Source organism: Staurois parvus, unplaced genomic scaffold, assembly GCF_062004578.1.
Source record: "Staurois parvus isolate SC_StPar_1 unplaced genomic scaffold, SC_StPar_1.0 ptg000254l, whole genome shotgun sequence".
In the NCBI taxonomy this organism is placed as follows: Eukaryota; Metazoa; Chordata; class Amphibia; order Anura; family Ranidae; genus Staurois; species Staurois parvus.
The window spans coordinates 1,110,115-1,124,510 of NW_028318050.1; the positions used below are offsets into that span (position 1 = coordinate 1,110,115).

The 14,396-nt window shown below is 46.3% G+C and overlaps 1 protein-coding gene across 1 annotated transcript in view; it reads right to left on the reverse strand.

Moving 5' to 3' along the window:
* LOC149459567 (uncharacterized) overlaps window positions 1-14,396 on the reverse strand; it is a 172,752-nt gene that overhangs the window by 101,790 nt on the left and 56,566 nt on the right. The window contains exon 5 of the mRNA XM_089680930.1: window positions 12,117-12,354. Within this exon, the coding sequence (XP_089537056.1) occupies window positions 12,117-12,354 (238 nt within the window). The remainder of the gene's footprint in view (window positions 1-12,116; window positions 12,355-14,396) is intronic.

Consider the following 14,396-nt stretch of genomic DNA (forward strand, 5'->3'; position numbering starts at 1 on the left):
GTGAACGGTGTAGGAATTACAACAGTTTGCATATGTGCCTCCCACTTGTTAAGGGACCAAAAGTAATGGGACAATTGGCTTCTCAGCTGTTCCATGGCCAGGTATGTGTTATTCCCTCATTATCCCAATTACAATGAGCAGATAAAAGGTCCAGAGTTCATTTCAAGTGTGCTATTTGCATTTGGAATCTGTTGCTGTCAACTCTCAAGATGAGATCCAAAGAGCTGTCACTATCAGTGAAGCCATCATTAGGCTGAAAAAACAAAACAAACCCATCAGAGAGATAGCAAAAACATTAGGCGTGGCCAAAACAACTGTTTGGAACATTCTTAAAAAGAAGGAACGCACCGGTGAGCTCAGCAACACCAAAAGACCTGGAAGACCACGGAAAACAACTGTGGTGGATGACCAAAGAATTCTTTCCCTGGTGAAGAAAACACCCTTCACAACAGTTGGCCCGATCAAGAACACTCTCCAGGAGGTAGGTGTATGTGTGTCAACGTCACCAATCAAGAGAAGACTTCACCAGAGTGAATACAGAGGGTTCACCACAAGATGGAAACCATTGGTGAGCCTCAAAAACAGGAAGGCCACATTAGAGTTTGCCAAACGACATGTAAAAAAGCCTTCACAGTTCTGGAACAACATCCTATGGACAGATGAGACCAAGATCAACTTGTAACCAGAGTGATGGGAAGAGAAGAGTATGGAGAAGGAACTGCTCATGATCCTAAGCATACCACCTCATCAGTGAAGCATGGTGGTGGTAGTGTCATGGCGTGGGCATGTATGGCTGCCAATGGAACTGCTTCCCTTGTATTTATTGATGATGTGACGGCTGACAGAAGCAGCCGGATGAATTGTGAAGTGTTTCGGGAATATTATCTGCTCATATTCAGCCAAATGCTTCACAACTCATTGGACGCTTCACAGTGCAGATGGACAATGACCCAAAGCAGACTGCAAAAGCAACCAAAGAGTTTTTTAAGGGAAAGAAGTGGAATGTTCTGCGATGGCCAAGTCCATCACCTGACCTGAATCCGATTGAGCATTTCACTTGCTGAAGACAAAACTGAAGGGAAAATGCCCCAAGAACAAGCAGGAACTGAAGACAGTTGCAGTAGAGGCCTGGCAGAGCATCACCAGGGATGAAACCCAGCGTCTGGTGATGTCTATGCGTTCCACACTTCAGGCTGTAATTGACTGCAAAGGATTTGCAACCAAGTATTAAAAAGTGAAAGTTTGATTTATGATTATTATTCTGTCCCATTACTTTTGGTCCCTTAACAAATGGGAGGCACATATGCAAACTGTTGTAATTCCTACACCGTTCACCTGATTTGGATGTAAATACCCTCAAATTAAAGCTGACAGTCTGCAGTTAAAGCACATCTTGTTTGTTTCTTTTCAAATCAATTTCAAATCCATTGTGGTGGTGTATAGAGTCCCAATATTTATGGACCTGACTGTACATCAAATCCTGGGACAGTCCTGGCGAATCCGGGACGGTTGGGAGGTACGATATCATTATCCATTCTCACTAAATACCAACCTATGTGGAGCAGAGCTTTAGTATTGAAAACCGGCCAACAGACACTTTACCATGTGAAAAAACGAGCGACAAACATGGCAAAACTCATCATAAAAAACGTGCAAACCGCAACACACCAAAATGTCCCATGACTTTGCCAATATGAATATTGCGGGAAAAATGAGGAAAAAACAATGCGCTCTCACTACGCTACGTGTGTATCAGACCTGAAAGTGAAATTGGTGCGTTTACACAAGAACAATGAGGCTCCATTCACATCTGTGTGTTTCCAAACACAATATGCACAGAAAATACACGCTTTGCCGCACATTTTGGAAATGCACTGCAAACGCGCATCGCACTTACAGTGCAATTAAATGTTAATTGCACCCCAAGCATGGGTAGCAGGCATGCGTCTACCATGCAACAAATGCCAACATAGGGGAAAAGACAAATTGGGGGAGAGCTACCAGGTTCAGGTCTGGCTACTGACCTACAATACAAAAAACAAGAGATCCCTGCGCTCAAATCCCAACAGCTAGTGCATGCGTTTATCCATCAGCTGCTAAAGGGGTGTAACCACATATTAACACTAGAAATTCTGAAAGGCCCAGGTATATCTTGTTTGTTGTATTGTAGGTCAGTAGCCAGACCTGAACCTGGTAGCTCTCCCCCATTTTGTCTTTTTCCCTATGTTGGCATTTGTTGCACAGTAGATATACCTGGGCCCTTCAGAATTTCTAGTAGGCAGGGCAGAGTAGGACTGGCCATAGAGGGATTACTTTGACGCAGTTGGCCAGCTTAAGCATGTATTGCAATATGTGTGAACCAAATATCCCTATTTGTTGCAAAGTTTGCTTGAAAGGGTATATACCAGTGTGCAGAGGGTCCTTCAGAATTTCTAGTGTTAATATGTGGTTACACCCCTTTAGCACCTGATGGATAAATGCATGCACTAGCTGTTTCGATTTGAGCACAGGGATCTCTTGTTTGTCACACTAGAATCGGATCGCATGGATATTCACACCTATGCAATCCGATTCTGCACATCGCACTGCATTTTTCAGACAACTTTCAAGGTGTTAACTGAACATACACACCCGCATTGGTTCGCATGAATGAGGTGCTATTGTAATGCGATGTGGAATTTGCACTGAAAACGCTGCAAATTCCGCACCACATTAGTGTGAACCCGGGGCTTAAAGTCCCAAAGTTTTAGAGGAGTGATATTCTCCATTTTCTTGTGAATGTAATGTGGGGGACGTGGTGCTATGATCCCTATTTTTGACTCCAATCACTTGTGTAACCGCATCTCTGTGCTGTACAGCAGAGGTTTAAAGGGTAACTCCAGGCACAAATAAAATGTACACATAGGGTGCGGTCAATCACTAGCATGAGCACAGCAGTTTTTGTTTCTGAGTCTTATGAATCCATATATCATGACTAAAGATCCAAGATTTGTGTCTCCTATTCCACTCAATAGGGACCCAGCCTCGATTCATACTGATATGGTGCAGAATTTGCAGCGTTTTCAATGTAAATTCAGCACTGCATCAGAATCGCACCCCGTTCATGCGAACCGCTGCAGGTGTGTATGCTAAGTTAACAACACCCTGAAAGTGGTCTGCAAAACACGTTGCAATGTGCAGAATCAGATCACATAGGTGTGAATACTCATGCAATCCGATTCTAGTGCAGACCCAAAAATGGTCCTGCACCTATTTGGTGCGGGTGCGGTGTGATTAGAGCCAAACACATTGTACGACTCCGATCGCACCGCACACAAATCGCATGTTATTGGTGTGAGATGGGGAAACAGCTCTCATTGTGAATTAAATATTTTGAAATGTTCTGACTGACATTCTGCGATTTAGCCACAAGATGTCACTGTTTTTCTAACACAGCCTCAGACTGCATAGATATTTCTATATTCATGAAGGGGTGGGGTTTACACACGGGAGCTCAGTGAACAGGAAGGGAGACTGCAACCATGTTTTGATGATGGTGAAGGAAAAGAGCCATGTGAGCAGATAATCTGTTGGCATCCAGGTGTGAAAACTTCAGCTAAGTGAAGCTGATGGTGTTCAAGACGCTGATCCTGTTCTGAGAAAGGAAGATTGCTGCCAGGAAGGCTGATGAGATTGCATGCTTGTTGGAGAGACATTTGTTCTGTTCTGAATCTCCAGCGGATGAAAGGCAGACCCGGGTCAGTAAGATCGTGCACGCACCTCATTTCAGTGTTGATGCCTAGAGACTGAGGCCAGGCCTATAGTTAGTTAGTTAGGGTCACTGTTTGTGTCAGGCCGCAAGTGTTGTTGCTGATCATTGGAAGGACTCCACAACTTAAAGTGACATTTCACATTGGAGAGCTGATAAAATCCTACAAACTCAAGCCAGACTGGCTTTTTGCTCAGAAGAAATACTCAGGCACGTGCTACAGGACCAGTTATGGGAGGGGGAATACTGTAGATTTGTGTAAGATTGTAAGCTGTTGTGCTGCACCACAGGCTAGCCCATACCGTACACCCAAACACTGATTTTGTTCTTTTAGGGTAATAACAGGTAAGGTGTGGCAGCTTAGTTGTGCCCCCCAGTAGGTAAATTACTTCACTTTCTACCTTCATCCATCAGAAGGCGCCGTGCTGTGCAGCACAAGGGTCTCAGCCTTTGGGCTGAGTGTATGTAAATTTATTGTATATTCCAGCATTTGTGGTTGTGTTTATTTGCCACATCTAAGTAAAATTCTGTTGTGGCAAAAGCTGGTGTTGGGGTTGCTTTCCTCGTTCGTGACTTCACTGTATCCTGGGGAGTCCACCCCAGTACACGGCTTACAACTTGGCGTAGTTGGTAGGATACAGTGACTGTTATGGACGGGAATGCGGTGGGAGATCTTCCCCTGGCGCCAATGGCAGTGGTCCAGGACTCAGCTCAGGGGTCGCCGATGCAGGACCAAGTTGCCCCAACACCACTGATACAGCTTGCCCCCACCCTGCCCATACCAGTAGGGTACATTCCCGTGGGGGCGTTGTTGAGTCACATGCCAAAATTTGACTGTAAAAATATGACGTTGCAGGACTGGACTGAAAGAGTGTGAAGTGCGGTTAGGATGTGTAACCTGACCGCCGAGCTGCAGGCAGAGGTTGCATTGGGGGCTCTAGAGGGTGACGTCAGAAGGACAGTGATGGTAAGGCCTGAATCTGAGAGAGACACCCTAGAGAAAATATTCTCCCTGCTGGAGAGAGCCCAAGGGGGGGTGTGCTAAAGTAGTGCAGCTGCGGAGCCACTTCTTCAACCGACCACAGCAAGAGGGCGAGACCTTGATACAGTACTCCAATGCCCTACAGGAGACACTAAATTAAATACAGCGGCGAGATCTAGAGGCCATGGGAGCTTTCCAGGAGGTGGACCGGCTACTACGAGACCAGTTCATAGTGGGGCTCTCCAACAAGTTCTTACAGGACAAATTGCAAGAGATGACCCGGACGGGGCCCAACATGACATTCTACAGCATCTACTTAGCCGCCATAGAGAGAGAGAGGAGGAGTGCATACCTGTGGCGGCGGGAATAGTGAGTAGTACCCATGCTACAAGAGGTCAGTCTGCATCTGAAGACTCAGAATCCTTAAAGGATGTGGTCCAGACCCTGCGGACAGAATTAAGAGAACTTCGGCTGGAAGTTTCCCAGATGAAGGCAAAATCTCCCCGTTCTCCGGAAATGACCTCAGCACCTCGCGCCACTCCACTCAGGATTACTCAGCTGCGGGGGCACGTCAAAAGGGGACCCCTCTGTTGGGCTTGTCCAAGATAGTATGGCCACATTGCCAGAGAGTGCCCAGAACAGATGAAGTCCAAGCCGACATAAAAACTTACGACCACCGCAGTAGCTGGGCGTCCTGCGTCGGTACACCAGAAGCTAAGCCCTAAGCATGAGGAACACGAGCTGTATGCCAGCAGCCCCATTATGGAAGCCGAGTTGGAAGGCCAGAAGGTATGATGCCTAGTTGATACAGGGTCAGAGTGTACCCTTATGCCTCTGGAGTTCTTTGAAAGACACTTTGGACATATGATGGAGCCGGAAGATGGGAGTGTAATCAAGCTGACGGCTGCCAATAACAGAGAGATGGACGTACGAGGAATAGTCTGGATGCCGGTCTGGCTGTGTGGGCAAGACGTCGGCAAGAAGGGGGTCGTGCTGGTGGATCATTCATCCTCAAGAGGGATGGACGTGACACTAGGTATGAACGAGCTGAGAGACCTAGACCACCAACTTTATGCCAAAGAAGGGCCGAGGTATTGGCAACAGGCCACCACACACCGACTAACCCAGAAGGTTCTACAGTAGATGGTGAGGAGCTGAAGTCTGTGAAAGGGCAACATGTCCGGTCGGCCCATTGGACACGTGAGGGTGCCACGGAGGACACCAGTGAAGATCCCGCCTCGACATGAGCGAATATTGATGCTGCCGGTTGGGGCTGGATGACAACTGAATGGACTGGAGGTCCTGATCGAGCCCGCTTACCAAGAAGAAACGCAGACTCATCCACTGGTAGCCCGAGCCCTCGCTATTGTGAAGGATGGATGTGTGCCTGTACGCTGCCTCAACGCTGAAGACTGTGAGTCCCTGGGAATACCTTGCTGGCCGAAGTTTATGTGTCCGAAGGGGATATTGCTCGACGGAGGAGTTTCACGCTACGGCCAGATAGGAGATCAGCCTGGACCTATGCTGTAGAGGTCCATCAAAGGGAGACCCCGACAGCAGAGTGGAACGGTCGAGTGATCATGGCCCGGATGGGGGTGGACTGCAAGATCCTGACTCCAGGACAACAGAAGTTGCTGGAAGACACCCTTTGGGAGTTTCAGTTAGCCTTCTCGAGACATGATGAGGACTTCAGGTGAGCCTCCACCATCGAACACGAAATCCCCACCGGCAATGCTGCACCGATCAGGGAATGTTACTGGCAAATCCCACCTAAAATGTACCAGGAGATGAAGGATATGGTAGCTAGTATGTTGGAAAACCAGGTGATCCAAGAGAGTCAAAGCCCTTGGGCTGCTCCAGTAGTCTTGATGCTGAAGAAAGATGGGAGTCTCTGTTTCTGTGTGGATTATTGGAAGCTGAATGCCCAGACCGTCCGGGATGCCTACCCCCTTCCGCGGATTGAGGAGTCGTTGTCCGCCCTGAGTCATGCAAAGTTCTTCTTGACTCTTGACCTGGCCAGTGGGTATTGGCAGGTACCGGTGGCCAAGAAGGACAAAGCGAAGACGGCCTTCATCCTACCTATGGGTCTCTACGAGTTCAACTGGATGCCATTTGGCCTGTCCAATGCCCCGGGAACATTCCAACGGTTGATGGAGCACTGTCTAGGAGATCTCAACCTCGAGTCAGTATTGATATACCTGGATGACGTAGTAGTGTTTGGGGCCTCTTTTGAGGATCACCTCCAGAAACTGCGACAGGTCTTAGGACGGCTGCGAGACCATGGGCTCAAAATCAAGCCCAAGAAGTGCCAACTGTTTCAACAGCAGATAGAGTATTTGGGACATTTGGTCACCCAGAAGGGGATAAAGCCAACCTCCGACAAGGTGGAGGCTGTCCAGAAGTGGCCCCAGCCGAGTACACTACGAGAGGTGTGGGCATTCATTGGACTGGCCGGCTACTACAGGAGGTTTATACCCAGGTTTGTTCATTTGCTGGGCCCATTAAATGAGTTATTGAGGGGCACTGCAGGGGGCCCAAAGAATCGGCCCATCGAGTGGGGACCCCGGCAACAAGGGGCCTTTGAAGAAGTGAAGGGGGTGCTGATCATTTCCCCGATTCGGGCTTATGGCGGTTCAACACCCCATTCCTGCTGTACACTGACGGAAGTCTATATGGTCTGGGGGCTGTGTTATCCCAAGTCCAGGATGGATGTGAGAGAGTCATTGCCTATGGCAGCCGGGCTCTGAGGGAGTCAGAGCGCAACCCTGACAACTATAGCTCCTTTAAATTGGAACTACTGGCACTGGTGTGGGCCATGACCGAAACGTTTGCAGAGTACCTGACCGGTGCAGAGGTGACCGTGATGATGGACAACAACCCATTAGCACATCTGGAAAATGCCAAACTCTTTGCGCTTGAGCAGAGGTGGTTTGCTCACCTTTCTAAGTATCAATACCGCATCAAGTTCCGGTCAGGTAGGGAGAACGGCAACGCTGACGCACTCTCCCGAGTTCCTGTAGGGTTGTCGGCTCAGAGTGCCGATGAGGAGCTAGAGGACACTGAAACTCCTGACCTTGGTCGATTACCCATGTTCCAGGACGTGGCATATTCAAGTGGGGTGGTGTCCGGGATGCCAATGGTGGTGGGAAAGATGTTGGCTGAATGGGATAGGGTCCAGGATAGCTGCCCGGACCTGTGGAAAGTGAAAGAATGGGTCCGGACCAAGATCTGGCCTCGGTCAGAAGAGCAGGCTCGTCTGACTCCTGAGGGCCAAAAGTTGTTGAGGCAGTGGGATAAGCTAACTGTTACCCAGGGCCTCCTGTGTCTGACCATATACTTGCACACAGAGTTGCAGTACCGGCGACAGATTGTCATCCCCATGTCATTGGGACCGGAGGCTGCCCAGGAGGCCCACGAGAGGGGTGCCCATTTTGGGAGCAATAAAACATTCAAGTAGCTCCAACGGCTTGTTTACTGTCCAGATTTGGCAGACATGTTGGCCGAGGCATGTCTTAAGTGTTGGCCCTGCGGGCTGGGTAAGAATACTGAACAGCGAGCTCCTGTCCAGGTCATCCGGTCATCAGCACCGCTAGAGCTCCTTATGATCGATTACACTGTTCAACAAATTTTTATTTTTTGCCAGTTTTGGAAACAAAAGGATCCATTTCTTAATGAATTTCACATTCTGAGTTCAAATATAACAATGAAATTTGTCAATTGGCTCTAGTTTTTCTGTAAACGGAAAGTTTTCTACTATAGGCGTAATGACTACATAATGCACAATAATTATATAGATAGATGTCTTTCCACAAATATAAAGCAAGTGATATTGACTACATAACAAAGCCTAAATGGCATAATATATTGCATAGGATTACCAAGAAAAATTATAGCCATAAGCTAAGTTGAATCATTTTAATACTTAGGATTCTCACTAGTTTTGTCTTCAGTTTGTGTCGGTTTTGCTTCTCTTGGCTTTTCTCTTGTATTCGAGGAAAGGGCTATCTCTTACAACTGCACGTGACTACACGCTTCAGGTTCTTCCTCACTTGACTCAACCACAAAGGATTCTGGTGCTTTAGGAATTGGTAGCCCCTCTCCATGAGGAACTGGACGTATTGCCGATGGAATATTTGGATAGTGCACAGACAACTTTTTCTTCTTATTTAGCCCTTTTACAATTGGAGGCACCATACAAAAGTAACAATTACTAACATGATCTGTTGGCTCTCTCCAAATCATTGGCACAGCGAAAGGCATAGATGCCTTTTTTCCATTCAACCATTGCTCCAGTGCCGTCCCACAAGAATTGCAGCATATATGTGGTGCCCAGCTCTTGTCCTGGTCTCCTATCTTGCAGCCAAAATACAAGTTGTAGGCTTTCTTAATCATTCCTGTTATCCTCCTTTTTTGTGAGATAAAAGTTATTTCACCGCAGATATAGCAGAAATTATCTGCTTTATTCACACAAGTTCGAGGCATTACTGAGTAGCCTATATAAGCATAAAACGAAATGTAAAGACGCTGTCCAACTACAATCAGCTACAGATACTGCAGCTTTTATGCAGTGAAGTGATGCAATTAAAGGCTAATATTGCATCATCTCAGTATACATGCAATTTTCTATTGGTCACCAGGATCAATTGCGCAATATGCAGCTGAAGTTGCATCATAATTTTGAATGTTTTACGTCATTAGATGGGTGAATATATTATGGAAACTAGAGCCAATCAACATTTTTTAGGGTCATTTTCGTTTTCAGCACCCCAAAATTATGTAAGATTAGCTAATTTTATGCCCAAAACTTTTTACCTGTTGAACAGTGTTATGTACAGATTGGATACTCTACCTTGGGATACTCATACTGTCTAGTCATGACAGATCATTTCACAAAGTATACGGTGGCTGTACCCACCAGAGACCAGACGGCAGAGTCGGCCGCTGAAGCGGTCTGCAAACACTTTATACAGGTGTTCGGGTGTCCACAGAGAATACATTCGGACCAGGGGGCATGTTTTCAGGGTACTCTAATGAATGAACTGTACCAACTGTATGGGATTGAATGTTCCCGCACCACCCCGTATCACCCCCAGGGCGTGCGAGCGGTTCAACCGAACCTTGCTCAAGATGCTGCCACCAAAAAGTTTGGTGGCCTGAATACCTACCTGAACTGATGTGGGCCTATAATAACAGGGTACACAGTACCACCGGATACTCCCCACATATGCTCATATTTGGGAGAGCCGAACGGGAGATTGAAGATCTCCACATGCCCGATCCGATGGAGCCACCACCAAGAAATACTACCGCATGGGTGCAAGAGCACCGCCACCAGCTGAGAGCGATCCACAAGGTTGTGGGGGAGTGCCTTAGACAAGTGGTATACCCCAATCCAAGACCAGTGCAGAAGGAGGGGTATGCCCCGGGTGATCGAGTGATAGTCGAAAAGTTGGATGGGTGGTGGGAGGCGGTCCCATACACGGTGAAGAGCAGGGTAGACTATGCCATCCCGGTCTATGAGGTAGAGCCAGTAGGGACTCACGAAACTTGCACCGTGACATGTTGAGGTGTTGTAATTTTGATGAACCAGTGTGCGTGGAGGGGATGGTCGGTAAGATCGTGCACGCACCTCATTTCAGTGTTGGCGCCTAGATACTGAGTCCAGGCCTATAGTTAATTAGTTAGGGTCTCTGTTTGTGTCAGGCCATAAATGTTGTTACTGATCATTGGAAGGACTCCACAACTTTAAGTTACATTTCACATTGGAGAACTGATAAAATCCTACAAACTCAAGCCAGACTGGCGTTTTGCTCAGAAGGAATACTCAGGCACATGCTACAGGACCAGTTATGGGAGAGGGAATACTGTAGATTTGTGTAAGATTGTAAGCTGTTGTGCTGCACCGCAGACTAGCCCATACCGTACACCCATACACTGATTCCTGCTCTGTAGGGTAATAACAGGTAAGGTGTGGCAGCTTAGTTGTGCCCCCCAGTAGGTAAATTACTACACCTTCTACCTTCATCCATCAGAAGGCGCCGTGCTGTGCAGCACAAGGGTCTCAGCCTTTGGGCTGGGTGTATGTAAATTTATTGTATATTCCAGCATCTAAGTAAAATTCTGTTGTGACAAAAGCTGGTGTTGGGGTTGCTTTCCTCGTTCGTGACTTCACTGTATCCTGGGGAGCCCACCCCGGTACACGGCTTTCATTGGCACAGGAATGCGGTGAAGTTCCTGTGTGAATCACATGCTATATACCGCACCGCATATATGTGAACCCGAGCTCATCGTGCAGGCACAGCTAACACTGAAGATATTTTCATTAGTCTGTAAATCCCGGATGAGGCCATGGTTTAGTATCTAAGGTATGTAAGCAGCTATGGAGGAGGATCAGCACAGTTCAGCTTGCGGGTGATGGGTGGGAATGTGGATTTGCTAAAAGTTGTCACAAAGCTGCATCTGCCATTTGAAACCAATGCAATAACAGTGCTTTGAAAAACAACTTTATTTATTTATTTTTTTTAATCCAAAAATTGGGTCCACTAAGTTAAAAGGAAAAAAACAGCTCTGGCTGCAATATGAACCTTCAATCTGGAGCTGTCCCTCACTGGGCCTCTTCTTTACCACCAGATGCTATCTGTCTCCTGGGTTGAATATTGCCCAGAACTATGGTGGAGTATGACTGCACAGCCAATTGATTGGGAGAGATAGTGACAGGGTGACATCACAGGACTATAATTAGGAAGCACTTCCCCCCAATTGTGCTCCTGTGATGTCACCCTGTTACAGGAAGTGCCGGACAAGCACCTCCATGGCAGGATCATCAGGGATTATTGGAATGAAAGCTGCAGATTTAGAAATATTGAAAACAACTTTTGAAATGGCATTAACATGTTACACCTATATGAGATGTTACTGATTGGGTTGCATCAATGTAAAGTGGCAGTAAACTCTTCTATAGTACTTTTACCTGCAGGTGAGATGATAATAAAGCTTCCCTGTAGGTAAAATTAATATCTCCTAGATGTGAACCGTTTAAGAGATATTCGCTCTTTTTGAGATCTGGCTCATGTGCTCTGAAGGAACAGCATACCTGTACCATTCCTTCAGAGCACTGTGCCGTGGCCCAGGACTCCCACATGCATGCATGGAAGTGACGTCATCGTGGCTCCACCTGTCAGACGCCCGGAGCTCATGAACCCAGAAGGAAGACGGGTGAAGATGGAATCCCTGTCAGCGGTGACAGCGCACCACTGGAGGGCTTCCTTTCAAGGTAAGTCCTTCATAATGTGCTAGTATGTGATGCATATTAGCACATTATGCCTTTTTTTCCTGGATGCGGTTTCCTACGGCTTTAATAAATACGAGTATTATAATGTCTCTTACCAAGACGCCTTTTGTGCTCCTCTATCAGCTGAACATCTGCAGTATCTGTCTCATTGTTTTGTCCTCTCTTGGTGAAGTACCAGATACTGAAGGTGCACCTCTCAGTGTTGATTGAGTCATTGGGGATCTTAAAATGTTTGACATCTGATACATGATCCTTGAAATGATGTGAACGAAGCAGATCTGTTATCCAGGAATAATCATCATTCGTTGATCTGGAGAAGATTGCATGTCTGCCCTTAAATAAAATGAAAAAATGAACATACAAATATTTCCATGTATGCAAAGCTATTGGTACCGCTGTATGAAAGATAATTAAAGCAGGAGAATGAGCTTTGCTGATTGGAGAGCTCTAGTTCCGACTCAGCAGGGGGCGTGTCAGACCTCTGCAGAGAGACCACGGCTTCCAAACAGAAATCAAAGGTCCCTCTCTGTTGAATGCTGCAGGGGACAGGCTTTTCTACTCAGGCTGGATTTGCCATCTGTCCAGGATTCACCCACACAGTCCGGGTTTTGAGTCATGTGTCTGGGTTTCAGTCCACCAGATTATACCAATGGTGGGCGTGGCTTATAGGTAAAGGGTTAACTAGAGTCTGAACCTACTATATTATACACAGCAGACATATAACAGATTCCTCGTACCCACAAATGATACTTGAATTACTGTGCTGCAAGTAAGGCTCTCACAGACACACATACACCTCAGGACAAATGATCGTCTTTTAATTTAAATGTTCCTTTACATTTGCTTCTTATACAAACATAATATAGACAGGAAGCTGGATTCTTTCCCAGATACACAGAATATAACTGGATATAACATTTATAGGTAAAGTTAATCCAGGGAATATCTGATTGCCTCTCGGGGGATCAGGAAGGAATATTTTCCACTGCGGGAGCAAATTGCTTGATACTTCGCTGGGTTTTTGCCTTCTTCTGGATCAACTGTGGATTATAATTTTTTTTTTTTTTAAATGGTTAAATTAGATGGACCTTTGTTTTTTTTTTCAGCCAGACTAGCTATGAATTTTGTTTGAGTTTATCTTAAAGAAGAAATTCTGTAAAAAAGTTGGGAATTATTTAACAACCAGCAATGTTTGCGGTGATTGTAGCCATATTAATGAAGCATGTAATGTATAACAAAGTGTATAGAGTGCAGAATGACGGGACGTGGGAAAGGTTACATGTAGAGTAACACACAGGAGGGTGGGGGTGGGCTAGGCAACATAAAGTGCAGCATGCAAGATGAAGTGGCTTGGAATCATAGATGCACAACATGAAATACAGAATGAGTCGGTGTAGAATAGGGAATGTACAGTGCAGAGTACAGAATGAGTCGGTGTAGAATAAGGAATGTACAGCGCAGAGTACGGAATGAGTCGGTGTAGAATAGGGAATGTACAGCGCAGAGTACGAAATGAGTCGGTGTAGAATAGGGAATGTACAGCGCAGAGTACGGAATGAGTCGGTGTAGAATAGGGAATGTACAACGCAGAGTATGGAATGAGTCGGAGTAGAATAGGGAATGTACAGTGCAGAGTATGGAATGAGTCGGTGTAGAATAGGGAATGTACAGTGCAGAGTACAGAATGAGTCGGTGTAGAATAGGGAATGTACAGTGCAGAGTATGGAATGAGTCGGTGTAGAATAGGGAATGTACAGCGCAGAGTACAGAATAAGTCAGTGTAAAATAGGGAATGTACAGTGCAGAGTACAGAATGAGTCGGTGTAGAATAGTGAATGTACAGTGCAGAGTATGGAATGAGTCGGTGTAGAATAGGGAATACAGTGCAGAGTATGGAATGAGTCGGTGTAGAATAGGGAATGTACAGTGCAGAGTACAGAATGAGTCGGTGTAGAATAGGGAATGTACAACGCAGAGTACGGAATGAGTCGGTGTAGAATAGGGAATGTACAGTGCAGAGTACGGAATGAGTCGGTGTAGAATAGGGAATGTACAGTGCAGAGTACGGAATGAGTCAGTGTAGAATAGGGAATGTACAGCGCAGAGTACGGAATGAGTCAGTGTAGAATAGGGAATGTACAGTACAGAGTACGGAATGAGTCGGTGTAGAATAGGGAATGTACAGTGCAGAGTACGGAATGAGTCGGTGTAGAATAGGGAATGTACAGTACAGAGTACGGAATGAGTCGGTGTAGAATAGGGAATGTACAGTGCAGAGTACGGAATGAGTCTGTGTAGAATAGAGAATGTACAGCGCAGAGTACGGAATGAGTCGGTGTAGAATAGGGAATGTACAGCGCAGAGTACGGAATGAG